Raw genomic sequence first — 14,819 nt, forward strand, 5'->3', positions numbered from 1 at the left:
AATGGGGTACTTAAGATCTCTGCAAACAAACTGACTTTGATTCTTGAATGTGATACAGGTCTGGAATTAAGAGGATGAAAGTGACTCTCTGGTTTATGGAAGTTACATGTTGATGTCATGCAGTTGAAAATGAGGCTGACATGTTGCTGCTTTGACTAGAACATTCTCTTAAATAGGTGCCTGGTTATGAGCATGGTCACTGGTACATGTGGAATGGTTTAGTTTACATTCCTTAGCTGTTGATTGCTCCCCTCCCGTAAGGTCACCACTGTCACATTCAGTGGTGCGTGTATGATCCCACATAGTGTATTAGTCAATAGTAGGCAAATTTGGTAACAAAGTTTTCCATGTTCAGAGTATGTCGGTTTTCTTTAAGAAGCCTCTGCTATCCAAGGTGTTAATTCTCCTCCTTATCTTTTTTTCTCAAGGTTTGGACATCTAAGCGTGGCTCACATCTTGCTGGAGAATGGTGCTGATCTCAATGCACAAAATAAGTTAGGAGCCAGTGTCCTAACAATGGCCTCCAGAGGCGGCCACGTCAGCATGGTGAAATTGTTGCTGGAATCTGGAGCTTTTGTAGACAATTATGACCATTTTAGCACAAGTGTACTTAACAGCAGCAGAGACGACCTTCCTGATATAACTCCACTAATGGCAGCTGCTCAGCATGGACATGAGGCAGTGGTACATCTGTTATTAGACTGGGGAGCTGATTGTAATTACACTGTGAAGACTATGGGCTGGAGTCCTTTAATGCTGGCAGCTGTTAGTGGAAAGGTGAGCTTGGCACAGCAGCTCATGGAGAAAGGTGCCAATCCTGATCACCTGAATGTATTACATAAAACACCTTTTGAAATCTCTGTTGGCTTCAAACACAAAGACATGAAGGACTACCTGGAATCGCTCACAACGATCAGACCCCAGGCAGGTATGGAGCGTTAGTTTTTTGTTTCACTTTCTTGAAGTTTTAGATTGTGTATTTAGAAATTGAAGGGGTTGTTTTGTATGTACATGATGTTCTTTATAATTTGTAACTAGACAGTTTTGAAAATGTTGGAGTAAGTACACCTACCTCGGGTGAGGCAGGAATGCCCGACTTCAGCAGATTTCCTCCACATTAGCATGATGAGATTCCTGTCCTGCAATAAAAATCATGTGAAACATTTTAAAATGTTTTAATGTTTTAAATTTTTTTTTGCTTTTAAAACACATGATCCAGGTGCTCATTTAGGAAGAAAATTACAAAGGCCTACTTGAAATGGCCCTAAAGAAGGGACATCAAAACCAGACTAGTATATCAAAGAAAGGATATCGCATACTCAAAGAAAACCTAAAAGATATAAGATCTAGAAAACCTGCCTTGTAAGAAGAGACTGAAGAAATTCATTCTGTCTAGTTTCATGAGGAGGTGGTTAAGAGGTGTGATTAATAAAGTGTCCATGTTAAAGACAGGAAGTCCAAAACTGGAGGGCCTTTCTATATGGCAGCCAAATTAAAAAACTGTGAGTTTAAAGTTAGAAGAATTTTAACAGGAAATAAGATGCTATGTTTTGTGGTGAAGCTGAGACCTGGAGCTACTTAGTAGAGGTGTGCAATCGCTAACAGTTGCAGTCACGGTTAAATGCCTTTCTAAAATTCATCGTAGGATTGTCTTCACTGGGTGTTGCATGCAAGGCCTGTGACACGTAGAAAGCCAGATGAGGTTAACCTAATGGTTTCTTCTAGCACTCTCTGAATATATGAAACCTCCTCAAAGTCCTTTGATAGTGGACTGTGTATTCTAAGAAAACCAAGTATTAATGTACATGAATAACAAGTTGGCATGTCCCCTACTTTTCTGTTCTTTGCAGGAGAGGTGAATACTTAATTAACTTCAGGACTTCATAAAATCTATAAGCAACTTCCTCCCCTCAGATGTGAATATGCCTCTGTGTGTGTGCACACACACAGAGGCACACACACTGTGCTCATGTATGTACAAAACTACATGAAAATAACATTATTTCAATGCAAATCTCAAGTAAAATGAAGTTAAGAAATGGTGCTTTTATGGTTTTTAATTTTGCCCTGTAATGTATTTGTTACGTGCACTGAATAAGAGAATTGATAGCGAAACATTTTGTGACAGTGTAATCAAATAATGTGTGGTGGTCATGTAGCTTTAGCCATGAGCATGGAAGGATAGAAGAAATCCAGGATTTTGTAGAGAGAGGTAATATCTTGTACTAGGTTATCTGAAGGCTTAGGAAGGTGTGAGTAAACTTAGACTACAACATTTTTCCTTCAGTCTTAACCAGTATATCCAGTACTGCACACTCAATCAAAAGGTCAGAATAGTATATTGCGTGTCTTTACCAGTAATTTTCCAAGGTTTTTTTAATTACTAAGCAAATTTGTATTCCGTTGACAGTTTTTAATATGTAATTTCCTAGGATTTCTATTTTTATTGAAGATAAAGGTTAAACCTACTTGCTGTCACCTGTCAGTTTGAAATGTTAATGAGTTTAGTTTTCAGTATTTTTTTACTTATTGTGGATATCTCTCCCAGATATCTTTCCACATTAGCTTTTCTTTCTAGCTGGTTCTATAAAATAGTGTTATGAATGTCTTATGTTAGTTTTGTTAAAGTATTGGGGATTTGCTTCTTTTTCCTTCTCCGGAAGTTTTTTTGTGCTAACAGAAATGCATTAAATCTGTTCCTGAAATCAGACAGTTTGGTTTGGACATTGTGTTGGACATCGAATGTCAGTAAGTCATTTCAGAGATTGAGACCTTATTCTGTATGTGTCTCTTTGGGGACACTTGTCAAGGTATTTGTGCTTTATGATGCAGACCAGTGCTGGGAGGTGTTTAACAGCAGGGTTTGGAAGAGCTGCATCTGCATTTTTCAGCTTTGGAGTACTTGCTATGAAATCTAAGGATGAGCCTAGCCCTAGAAAGAACCTTTTCCAGGTGCTACCACCCATCCAGCCATGGTGACAGAAAGCCTGTAGGGTAGGATAGTCCACTCTAAGCTCTCTGCCACTTGTGATACCCAAATAGGCTTATTTAAATCTTATCTAATTATGTCTGTATTACACTACCATGTGGACATGTCCACAATCCCCCAAATTGTTAATTTTTGTTTAAATTTGGTGTCATTCCTGCAGGTCAAGCTTCCCTTGTACTTTAAGAAGCAAGGACAAAAATCTGACATTTCTTTCTGCTTCAGAGAAGGTGTTAACTTAGTCAGATGTTGACTCATAGGTTAAGTTGGAGCTGGGGCTTTTATACAGCCATGCTACTAGGCAGAACCGACTGACTGTAGACATTTGCTCCTGACAAGTCTCTGAGGAATAGACATAAGTTGATTACAGTACACAGAGGGAATCAGACATCTGTGGGATTTACTAGTGCAGCGCTATGTATCTTGCTCATGCGTTTGCACATACTGAACGTATGTGCAGGCAGAGTTGGCCTGATGAGTCTTGAAAGTCTTCTGTAGTCACACGACTTAAAGTATTGAAGAAGTCTGTTTAAGCTAGGAGAGTGCACTTGCACAGGCAAGTGTTCCTGTCACCTCTGCTGAGGGGGAGTTTCCATCAGCAGAAGGGTAGTATCTAATTGGGAGTAAAATTTTTAAGCTTCCACACAAATTTCTGCATTGGTTTTTGACCATGGCTTGAGTCTCCTCCTAGCACTGGAGTCTTTTATGTCCTGGGAAGAAAAAAGATCCTTTCGCTCATATGGAAGGCAGCAGAAAAGGAACTTGTCTTCTGATCCATTTCCATAGATAGGGTGAATTGCCTGCCAAAAAGAAAGCAACTGTCTTCTCAGGGCTGTTTTCAGTAACAAATTCAAAACCACCTGAAGTGGCCTGGGTGTTGCCTGTGTTCTGTCCCTGTCCTTGCTTTGGCTTACCTGGACGGCAGTCCTTCCTTCTGGCATCTCCTCATTGTCTCCTGCTCCCTAAGGCTGCCTCTCTCCCATGCTTTTCACATGCCAAGTATGGAGTCCGGTCCTTTTCTAAACTAGTCTTTTGAAATCTGTTTTCCAATAGTGAGCTCATACACAGTTCCTTCTATAAGATCAGTTTCTGAATCAGGAGAAAATGTAGGACCCACAGCGCTCTTTCCCCAGTCTTAAAATAAGAGTATCTCATGGTTTTGGGGGCTTTCTGGCAATTGCTTTTGTTCAGCATTTTCAAATTACTTCCTTTGGAGTCAAGCTATGAACATTAACCTTTTCTGTGTTATCATAAAAATGACAGAATCGAGCTTGGAAAATATCTTAACGTCTCCTTGTTTTACTTAAAATCTTTTTACCCCATTGATTCTGTAGTGTCAGTAATGCTTTGGAAGATGGAGAAGGATATATTTTTCTGGCTTGAGAGGAAGATGCAAAATATGTCACTATTTTTTCCTCATCTTACATAGTGTCAGCAGTTTCAAAGCACTTTGAAGGCATGTTGAAGGAAAGTTCCTTCACTCAAAACACTAAAATTTGTAATAATTACAGTTCTTATTATGGGGATGATGATCTGGGAGCTGAAGGATATTATTAATGCACAAATAGCAAGCTGTGTAGTTAAATCATCACTATTATTTTTGTGACCTTCACAACTTAACCTGGCAATACTGAAAAGGAAATAAAAACGGGACATTGTGTAAAACTCCCTTTTGAGTCACCTTTCAAAATCATCCTGTAGTATTTGAGTGTTTGCTGTTGTACAGAGGATTACACCAGACCACAGAACCATACTGTGGTTCTTTAATTAATATTTTAGTCTTCCAGGCAGGAAATACAGAAGTTTCCAAATACAATTTCCTGATAGAGAATGGAAGTTGAAAGGCAAAAGCCTGTACTGGTGCTTTAGTTTGTAGCTTTAACTCTGCACAGAGAACCATACAGGTGAGTCATTCTTCCCAAAGGGAATAAAAAGATTATCAGCGCTTTCTTTGTTCTTATTTAATGTATGTCCAAACATATGTTTCATAGTACCTTTATGTAAATTTTCTAATAGTTTTTGCTATAAAAAATCTACTAGAAATTTTTGCCTTTTTAATGATTGCTAATAGAAATATTTATATTTCTTCCAGATACAGAAAAGAGGCAACCTGATGTCTTTCATGCTTTGAAATTGGGTAAGTACTGACAGGACTCTTCTACCGTGTCTGGTTCTTGTAACTTCAGAGCATGTTTGTTTGTTAATATGGGAAATCGAGATGGGTTCTGCTTGTACAAGTGACTTTGGTTTTTTCCTTATTTTTCTTTTCATTTTAAAAATGCATCTATTTCTGTAGTTTATATTTATTTTTCTTCACATTCCAATATGTGAAAATCTGTGTGAACTCCTGGTTGTGCTCTTCATGCCAAAATGGTGTGACTTAGTAGTTCCAGTTATTCCAAGACCATGATACCTTTAATATTTTTTTTTCCTTCCCGATAAACTTGAAGTATGAAAACAAAAGTGCTGATTGGTGCAAAAAATATGCTGGCCTCTACTCTGTATGAGCATTGTAATTGCTCTTTAAAGTTGCTTCAAGAAAAGAGTAAGTGTCTCAGATCTTGCATGTTCTCTCATGGGCAAGAGTGACTTTCATGAGCACACAACTGGTAAAATGGTTCCATGGCAAACAGAAAGAGCCAGTGCCATCCTGTTGATTCAAATTTGATCCAGGCTCTGATGGGTTGCACTCATGGTGGATGGCAAGCTGCTTTCTGGTTTTCTATTTTCCTGGATCTTCCAGCATAGGAAAATGTGCTGAAAAGATGGGTTTGGCTTGAGGCTTGCTATCCGATGGCTTTGGCATGGGAAACAGGACTATCCACTTTCTCCTGAGGTTCCTGGTAATGTTGCAGGTCAGAAAACTCTGCACTGTTTGCAATCTCTTTGACAGTTTAGAGAGATTCAGTACTTGAACCATATCTGATTACTGCTCTTACAGTTGGTATTTTGACATTTAAAATGTGCTTTCACCTATATGATAGCACATTTAGCCTATTGCCAGCAGTCCTAGCTATACAGACAGTCAGAAAAAAAATAGTCACTCGGTATTAAAGTTCCTGAGGTATCTATTTAATTTTTTTTTTTAAATATTGGAAGATGTCATTGTCATGTGATATTAAATCTTATGTCCAGTGAAGTCATGAGAGGTGTCCCATGAGACCAAATAGGTTTGTTTCTTCTCTAGTCAACCGGCATTTACTTGGGACTAAGATGCCCCAGACAATGAAGAAACATTGGTAATACAGCCTTGTGTGTGCAGTGGACCTAATAATCCTTACGGGGGCTGTGCTTTCTGTGGCATAGAAAATCTGGTCACAGTGCACTGAAAGGTGGCTCTACCTCTCCTGACTGGGATATGCGCATGCAGAATAAGTGAGCTTTAGGGTTGAGCACAGCTGCCTCTCATTTCAGCTTTTTTGTCCATGTACCCACTCCTGACTGTAACATAATCATGAAGCCTTTGGTGTGGTTCACCTTCTTGCTTTCAACAGGGAGCTGCAACCTGAAAAGAGCTCTGAGTTAGCAACTTTCACAGTTTCTGATGGATTTTTAGATTATTTTTTTTAATTATTATTTGTAAATGAGTGATTTTTGTGAAGGAAAATACCATTTTTTTCTCAACAGCTGTCCAAGTGGATTTCAGCAATGCATCTTTAAATCGACAGTTATCTTCCAAGTTTTATAGTCGCTGTATTCCTGTTGAAAAGTTAGAGGTGTGTTTTAAATGGTCAAGCCTGGCCTTAGCGTTCAGATCTAATCCTGAGTTTAGTACCACAGTTTAGCAGTTGCTTTTCAGTTAGCTATCGTAAGTCACTGTCTCAGGAACTTTATGGCTTTTCAGGCTGCCAGAACTGGAAATGGGCAGACATAATAGTGGTGAAGAAAGAGGTGATAGGTAGCAGTACCAGGAGCTCTGTCTTAAATGTTGACTCTTCACACATAAGCTACCTAAACCTCTTCCTAGGAAGGCCTCAGATGTGTTAGAGAGTTCAGCTGCCCCTCTTGTACCTCTGTGACTTTTCGTTTGAGATTTATAAACATTAGTGCTGGGTCAGGAGGAGTCTTGGGGGGGAGCCAAATGAATACTGGTCAGCATACTCCTTTTGTTTTTTTCTGAAATACTTGGCTATGGATGGCGGCACTGTTAAAAAAACAACTCACTAGGTTAAGAAGTGTCCAGGTCAGAGTTCAAAGTAAATTCTGGAGTCTCTGTAGGTTCCAGCCTTTCTGTTTAACAAAGTCTGTGATGTGGATCTGGGTTAAAAAACTCACCTGCTGTCTTTTACTAAATCAGGGCATAAGAAATGTAGTTCTGTGCTTTCGTATCTTTCCCGTTCCAAGAAATTAACTGAGTGGCACGGGTGGGTGTTAGTTTCAGTGAGTGCATTCAAGTGCCTGCAGGGGTTGTCTGAGATTCTGACTGGCTTTCCAAGGAAAATGTTCATGTCTGATTTAGCTGAAGGTAGCTCATGTCATGAAGCACTTTACCATCTAAAGGTTTTTTTAAAGGTGAGAATTTTTCCATTTGCGTGGCAGTTGATGATGTGCTGCTTCTTGCCTCTGTTCTTATGGTGTTACATATTCGGTCACAGAGATCTTTTTTTTCTTCTTAGCTTCTTCCCTGCTTTTGCCTGCCATATGTCATCAAAAAAGTAAGGGAGCTGGGTGAACTTAATCTCTCTGCCTAAGATGGCCCTGACTACCTCATACATTTTTAAAAAGTGCTTATTCCTACCTTTTTTAAGATTTAGAAAAAAAACCCACAACCTGGTTAAAATATGTTCAGTAGCATATTTTTTACGGCTTTTCGTAATCTAGACAAGAACTTAGTGACTACCAGCCTCTTTATGTGGCAACTTGAATGTTAGGTTCACTTTTAAAGAACTAGAAAGATGGCAGGAATAATGCATTACTCTTGAGCAAGGAGAAGGGAATTTTTGCATTGGAGATGGAGTTGAAATATTGGAGGCAGAATTAAAAAAAGACCTTTCTGATTATAAGAAAGTTGAGCACTAGAATAGATTAATTCCTTGGGAGGTTGTGGAATTGTATCAGTAGAAGTTTTTAGAATCGGTGAACCACCTTTGTAAGAGGAACTTATGGGTCAGTTTGACATAAGGCGTTGTTCTATCTGTTTAAGACAAGGGATGGCCTCCACCACCTTTCAGAGTACCTTTGTACACTCTCTTTGATTCTAAAATTGTTGCTTTCTGTGATTTCAGCCTATGGAAAAGCAACAGGGATCTTCGTCCTGCTGAAGGACAAGTCATGGTGTCTCAGCATCATCAGTTTTCCTTGCACGACATCATCTTATGAGAATTTAGTAGAAATATTCCCTACTCATGTCTTCACATGTGGGATGCACTGCAGTTTATACAGCCTTTATAGCTTAGTTGTTAAATTTCAGAAAATTATTCTTATAATGGGATTGTACTGTAAGTCTACAGGTAGGAAAAATGAGGGAAAACAGTGCCTCGTGCCTATGCCACAATTCTGTGTAGCCTGGGAAGATGTACTGATAAACTAAAAGACCAAAGATCAGTACAAATGTTTAGCTTTACTGTTACAGTTGCTCTAGTACTTTATTTTTTCTGTTTTAATTCCACTAAATGTACACCAATGTCAGCAAATCAAAATACGTATGAATTCAGTGGCTAAGCAGTTCTCTGTTGCTCATGTAGTTTATGATTTGTCACTGTTTTACAGGAAACTTTCAGCTGGTTAAAGAGATTGTTGATGAAGACCCAAGTCAGGTCAATATTACCAATGTTGACGGCGCATCTCCATTAATGATTGCGGCTGTAACTGGACAGCTGCCCCTTGTTCAGCTCCTTGTTGAGAAAAATGCTGATATTGACAAACAGGATAATGTTCATGGCTGGACAGCACTAATGCAGGCCACATACCACGGGTAAGATATATGCTGTCTTTGGGTCTAGCGGTAAAGAAGTTTCTTTCTTTTTACATCTCAATAGAAAAAATCTTTTTGATACTGACTCTGGAAGCAGAGGGGCCTTACAAGAAATTGAGAAACTTTTGGCCTCAGCTTTCCATGACTCTTACACTGCCCTCAGCTTTTCAGAGCAGACCTGAATGCAGTTTGGATTTCATAATGAGTGGCACATTTGGGAACTTGAATCTTGCTCAGTAAGTGCTGGGAACATGGTGCTCCAGGCAGGCACTGGGAGCTTTAGCACAGATTCCAACTTCAATCCTTTGATGTTTTTTAGTGTTTTGTAAGATAGTATCACCCCCTGCCAAGGTTGTAGGCCTACATCGAATTGTGAAACTTCAAGGCAATCACCCTTCTATGTGGCAGATTTTCCAGTCTTAAACCCAATCTTATGTTACCCTGTTCAGCCTTTAGTTTTCATTGAGTTTTCTGAAATGTACCCACGGGAGAACTGATTGTCCTTTTCTCTAAAGCTACGTTATAAATGAAGGTAGGCACTTAGGAGTCAGACCCCAGAAATTGGCTTGGTACTTCACAAGTGATCTCTGTCATAGACTTGGCATTGTCTGAATACAGGATATTCAGTTTAGGAAGGTGAACTCTTCTCCATTGTTGTAGACAAGTCCCTCAGGAAGGTGAAGATTCACTTCACTGCCTGGTAATGCTCACATTAATTGTACAAATGCAGATACTCTGCTCCAGCTTTTATTTTTATTCAGCAGATCTCATTGGACTATGGAAAGTGCAACAGAGTGGAAAATAGAAGGTCAAGTTGTCATTGCTTTGTGAAAATTTTCTGAAGTAGTTTCTGGGACCTACATGAGATGAGATTCTCTGCTTCCCCACCAACACAGTACTGATGGTAGCGATAGGCATTTCACAGAAGTGCCTGAAGATCAGTTTTTCTTGTGCTGCCGTTTTGCTTATCAGCAGTCACCCCAGTGCACAGCTGGAGTAGAATCAGCCAGCAGAAAGTGATGTGCAGGGCTGCTGGCACATCCCCTTGCCGGTACACAGGCACTTCTCTTGTCTATGGAAATGCAGAGTGCAGCTGAGTACTGCGTGTGTTCTGATACTGCCCTCTCAGTTTCCTGGAGGACTGTGTTACGAAAATTCCTGTTCCTATTGTACCAATCAGTCTTTATAGTATGAAAGTGTATTAACTTTGTTAATGCACTTAATATTTGAGGTAGTGGAATTTTACTGGAGACTTTGGTATTGTTCATGCTTAAGTAAAGCAAACTAAAGGACACCAGCTCAGTGGAAGGACCAGAAGGACATCCCAGCCCTGGAGTAAGGACTTGGCTTCTTGGAAGCTTAGAGCTGTCCATGAAGGATAAAAGATACCCCTAGTCAACCAAGATAACACCAGCATCATAGGCCCTCTAACACATCTTTGAGACCCTCTCAGTATTGTCTGGCATTGTAGATAAGTAACGATAGCAAGACTGACTCCAGGGACATCTGGATGAATACAGAAGCAACAAGAATGCTGCAGAAATACAGTTGCTTTGCAAGGTTTTACTATGATTAGAGATCAGTAGTGTGGGTGTTAGTGATTAGTCAAATTGTGTCGTACCTAAATGCTTGAAGGGTACAAGAACCCTGTGTAAAACCACATTCAGAGTGACCCAGTTTGGCTGGGACACCTCATGTGCATGAATAAATATTTACCTTTGTAATTCTATACTTTGCGTCCTAGCCTCTCTCCTTGGTTGGCATGAGCCAGTTGTGAATTTTCGTAACAGCTGGAAATCTTTAGCGTCCGCAGAGCCTCAGCTGACCCCTTCTCAGGAGCAACAGTGGTTTGGAGGGTCTCTGGTTTGAAGGAGGGAACAGGCAAGGTCTGTGTGAGCCGGGGCACTAAAGGATTGTGTCTCTGTGTGCTCTCAAGGTGCAGGACTGCAAAGCAGGAAGGGGGTATGACACAGTTTTAAGGAAGAGAAGAAAAGTAACGGGAAGTATGAGAGGAGCTGTGGTGGGGATAAGCAGAATTTTTGTTAGAAGAGAGGAGGAACCTTCCTCTTCCATTTTAGGTTTATTTTATCTGGAGTGAGTTCAGAAGTGAAAACTTCGTCTGTATGGTAAGAAGTAATGCTCTGAAGTTGAGAGGTTAAGATCTGTTTGTCAGCTTCAGTATTGGAGTTTGCAGTCAGCTATTGCTACTTCAGAACATTTTTGTTCTGTGTTGCTTATACATGTCAGAGTTTGGTTTTATACAAGGTCAGTCTCTGCTCAAGAGTTTTGTTTTAAATACGTTTTCCCTAGCTTTGTCTGTTTTCTTATTTTGTAGGCTGAATTACAGTATTGTTTTTAACTCACAAGGCATGTCCTGCTTATTTATTTAGGTGTATGAGAGGGGAGAGGGGCTAATGGGAATGGGATGGTGAGTTCCTTTTATGCAGCTAGCTTTTATAAGCTTTTGTTGGAAGGTGTTTGTGTTGGTTATCATTTAATGCTGATTGGTTTTGCATTTTAAACACCTCAAGGAAGTGATAATGTGCCTTCTCAATTACGTAATTTATATCTCTAATTAAGTGAAGTACTGTTTGGAGTTTATAAATTATCTTCAGCCAGTTTGGCTTTCCTATATGTAATTTCTTACCTGTTCTCAATATGAAGTTGTGTTGAAATATTAGTGATGATTAGTGATGAGATGATGGCTGCTGGACTGACCTTTGTCTTTCCATCTGCTTTTTTGCCCTGGGCATTAATGGCCTTTCATTGGGAAGCTGTTTGGCAACAAATTCCAGAGTCAGTTCCAAAGGGTCAGCTTCAGAAACTGACTATTCAAATTAGGTTTTTTAGGCTGTCTTTTTACATGTCGGTTAGTGTAATTCATAGTGAGTAAACAGTGACTGACAAAGGGATCATGGGAGCTTCTGAATAGCTTGTGAACAGATTTTAGACTTGGTTAGCTACCGAAAAGGTACAACTCTGCTCTCTAATTGAAAAGCAATGGTGTAAAAGGATGAAAATGGAGTATTATGGTGTTTTTTTTTTTTAACATTAGCAATGCCTTTTTTTCTTCTCCTAAAGAAACAAAGACGTTGTAAAGTATTTGTTAAATCAAGGTGCTGATGTCAATCTTCGTGCAAAAAATGGATACACAGCTTTTGACCTGATAATGCTGCTGAATGATCCAGGTATGTTATTTCAAAGAGCACTGAGGAAATGTACAACATAAACACCCCTTCCAATCTAGAAAATAAATTGAAGTTACTAGGAAGTATCCTCTTAGGTCCATGCTGGACTGGACCAAGAAAGGATGCTGCCTGAAAATGGTGGGTTTTGAGTTAATTGGTTAGATGAGTGTATACATTTATGGGATAACAGATCTTGCACATTCCTCTTGCCTTTGTTTTTGAAGATGCTCCAAAATGTGCTGTTTGTATCACCAGAGCCAGTTTAGTGGCATTTGACTGTGGTGGCCCAGGTATTCGGTGATGTCATTAGCACAGAGCTATCAGCTAGAGCTAGAAATTTCCACTCGGTAAGCAGCAGTAAAGGGACAGGACAAAGAGTGCAATCAGAACAAAACTAGTGAATTCCTGTCTGAACCTCCCACTAGGTCTGTAAAGGCTGAGAATAAATCACACTTCAGGGTTCAGGTTGTTTTTATGTGCTTTAGAAAAAGGCAGCATGTTTTGGGGAGGCTTCAGTGAAACACATCCAGTTTTTGTTGTAGTTTGTTTAGCCTACATGATTTGTTACTGTTAACCTTGCCTGCTACCTGGGTTACTTTATCTGAAGCTTAAAAACACTACTGCTGATGGAATTAATGTTTGTTTTCTCTGTATTTACTCATTATGGTGGTTTTGGTCACTAGCAGACACCTTTCCTTTGTCAGAAGTAGATCACTAATAATATGAAGTTTTAGAAAATACAGTGAATGTTTTTTTCTTATACCTGACTTCTTGTAGGACAGAGTAGTTTGTCTTGTTACCTGTTCAGCAAGAGGAATATATAGGTCAGTTCTGTCTGCCCTTCTGGAAGTCTTTCCTGACTTCTGTATAAAATACAGATTTACAGAATATTTTTTTCTTTCCTGTCCTCATCTCATACTTGTTCTTTTTTCTTCCTCTTCCTTTCTTTTTTTCTTACTTTTTTTGTCTACCTTTTTTCTTGCTGTGTGTTTTCAGTCCCTTCATTGTCCGGGCTCAACATCTCCTTTCTCTTTGGGATTTAATTTCAAGCTTCGTTTCTGCAATCTACGCTTGAGGAAAGAATATTCATTTTCCTCTACTCTCTTCTGTGTCAGGTGAGAAAAGAGAGCATTACAATATTGTTCTTAAGCTCTACGAAGTGCAAGAGGAGGCAATTCACTTGGCCACACATGACTGATTCTGACTGAATAGCATGCTTATTTATATTGATAAATACCTTTAGAGAGGTGATGGTAAGACTGCAGCCTACTGTGTAGGGAGAAGGGGTGGGAAACATAGGCCAAGAAAGAAGGTTTTGGGGATTCATCTGCTTTGTGTTTGAGAGGTAGATCAATTACTACTTATATGGGATTTGTAGGGAAAGTGTTAGCGTTCCGATCATAATTTGGGAAAGCAAAACAGACTAAACATTATCTTCATTTGTTTTCTTTTAGACACAGAGCTAGTACGGTTATTGGCATCAGCATGCATGCAAGTAGACAAAGACAAGAATAAACTGAACAACAGATCATCTTTGCCTTGTTCCAGAAGTAGGCAATCCTTAAATGTCCCAATGTTGCCAGATGACAAAGGAGGTCTAAAGGTAAATAAATTCACTTAATAAAAACCCAATGTGTTATTTCCTGTAATGTATGAAGCAGAGAAAGTCATTGCTAAGAAGTACTTTGGATCTAATATGTAACGGGGAGGAGTGTGGTATGCTGTCTGAATTCCTTGTTGACAGTGCTTCCTGTTTTTATGAAATGTAGCCTGTGTTCAGCTTGCTTTCTGTCAGATGGTAAAGCAAAGGGAAGACTTCTAAAGAAGAGTTTGTATAAAAGCATTTCAGTGTCTAGTCATAGATCTCATAATTAAGTAGTGGAAGGTACCATGTTCATAAGTTTGGAACTGAATTTCGATCATGATCTTAATTTTACATCTGCTTTTAAAATTCAAATGTACTCCAATTTTAGTAGACTGTTCTTATACTCCTGGCTATTTTTTTTTTCTTTGACATTGGAGTGGATATGTTGCAGGGATTTGTTTTTTCAGTTATGTCCTTTCAAGTTAAGCTTTTTTTGCCAGTAAATTTTCAGATTTTCCTTTTTGGTGTAAGGTTGATTATGTATTTGCTTTTTGCCTGATTTCGGTAACTTCTTCCATCCTCTTAACTTATCTTGAAGATAATCCGTATTTGTTCAGAGGTCATGTTGTCTATAATTCCTCTAGGGTAATTTTAATCAGTCTTCTCTGGTTTTAATTCATGCAAGCTCATTTAAATATTCTTAGTCTGTTAAGCAAATGCACATATATTCCTACCTTCTTCCTGTTAACAGTGTTCACACTAAAATATCTGATTACAAGTAGGCTGCTTTTGAAGTTTAAAAACAACAAACCCTTTTCTGTTTTTCTGTTTGTTCACTTTTGTCATTAACTAGTAGACTTTTTGTTTTGTTGTGTGTTTCTTTTATTTGTAATTTATGCATAATACAGGCCCTTGTTCCTTTACCTGCTGATTATGTAGTAGATAACCATGCTCTCATTCTTTACCCCTTTCACACAGGAAGTGTTAACTACTTTGTTTCTCACCATTTTGTGGACTTGAAAACAAAGTTGTGCCTTTTCTATACACAAGAATTCTATTTGCTCTCTTCCTGCCTATGCTTCTTCAGCAAGTTATACTCTCAAAGTCAGTATTAGAGCAGTGTGAATTATCCCATTCAGTTTCTTT

General features: G+C 39.0%; 1 protein-coding gene across 1 annotated transcript in view; it reads left to right on the forward strand.

The window, feature by feature from the left end:
• Nucleotides 1-14,819, forward strand: part of ANKS6 (ankyrin repeat and sterile alpha motif domain containing 6) — a 42,499-nt gene that overhangs the window by 3,121 nt on the left and 24,559 nt on the right. Inside the window, exons 2-6 of the mRNA XM_059815384.1 lie at nt 429-928; nt 5,079-5,123; nt 8,696-8,900; nt 11,982-12,088; nt 13,543-13,691. Of these exons, the coding sequence (XP_059671367.1) occupies nt 429-928; nt 5,079-5,123; nt 8,696-8,900; nt 11,982-12,088; nt 13,543-13,691 (1,006 nt within the window). The remainder of the gene's footprint in view (nt 1-428; nt 929-5,078; nt 5,124-8,695; nt 8,901-11,981; nt 12,089-13,542; nt 13,692-14,819) is intronic.

The sequence above is a fragment of the Gavia stellata genome, chromosome 3 (genome assembly GCF_030936135.1).
Source record: "Gavia stellata isolate bGavSte3 chromosome 3, bGavSte3.hap2, whole genome shotgun sequence".
Classification (NCBI taxonomy): domain Eukaryota; kingdom Metazoa; phylum Chordata; class Aves; order Gaviiformes; family Gaviidae; genus Gavia; species Gavia stellata.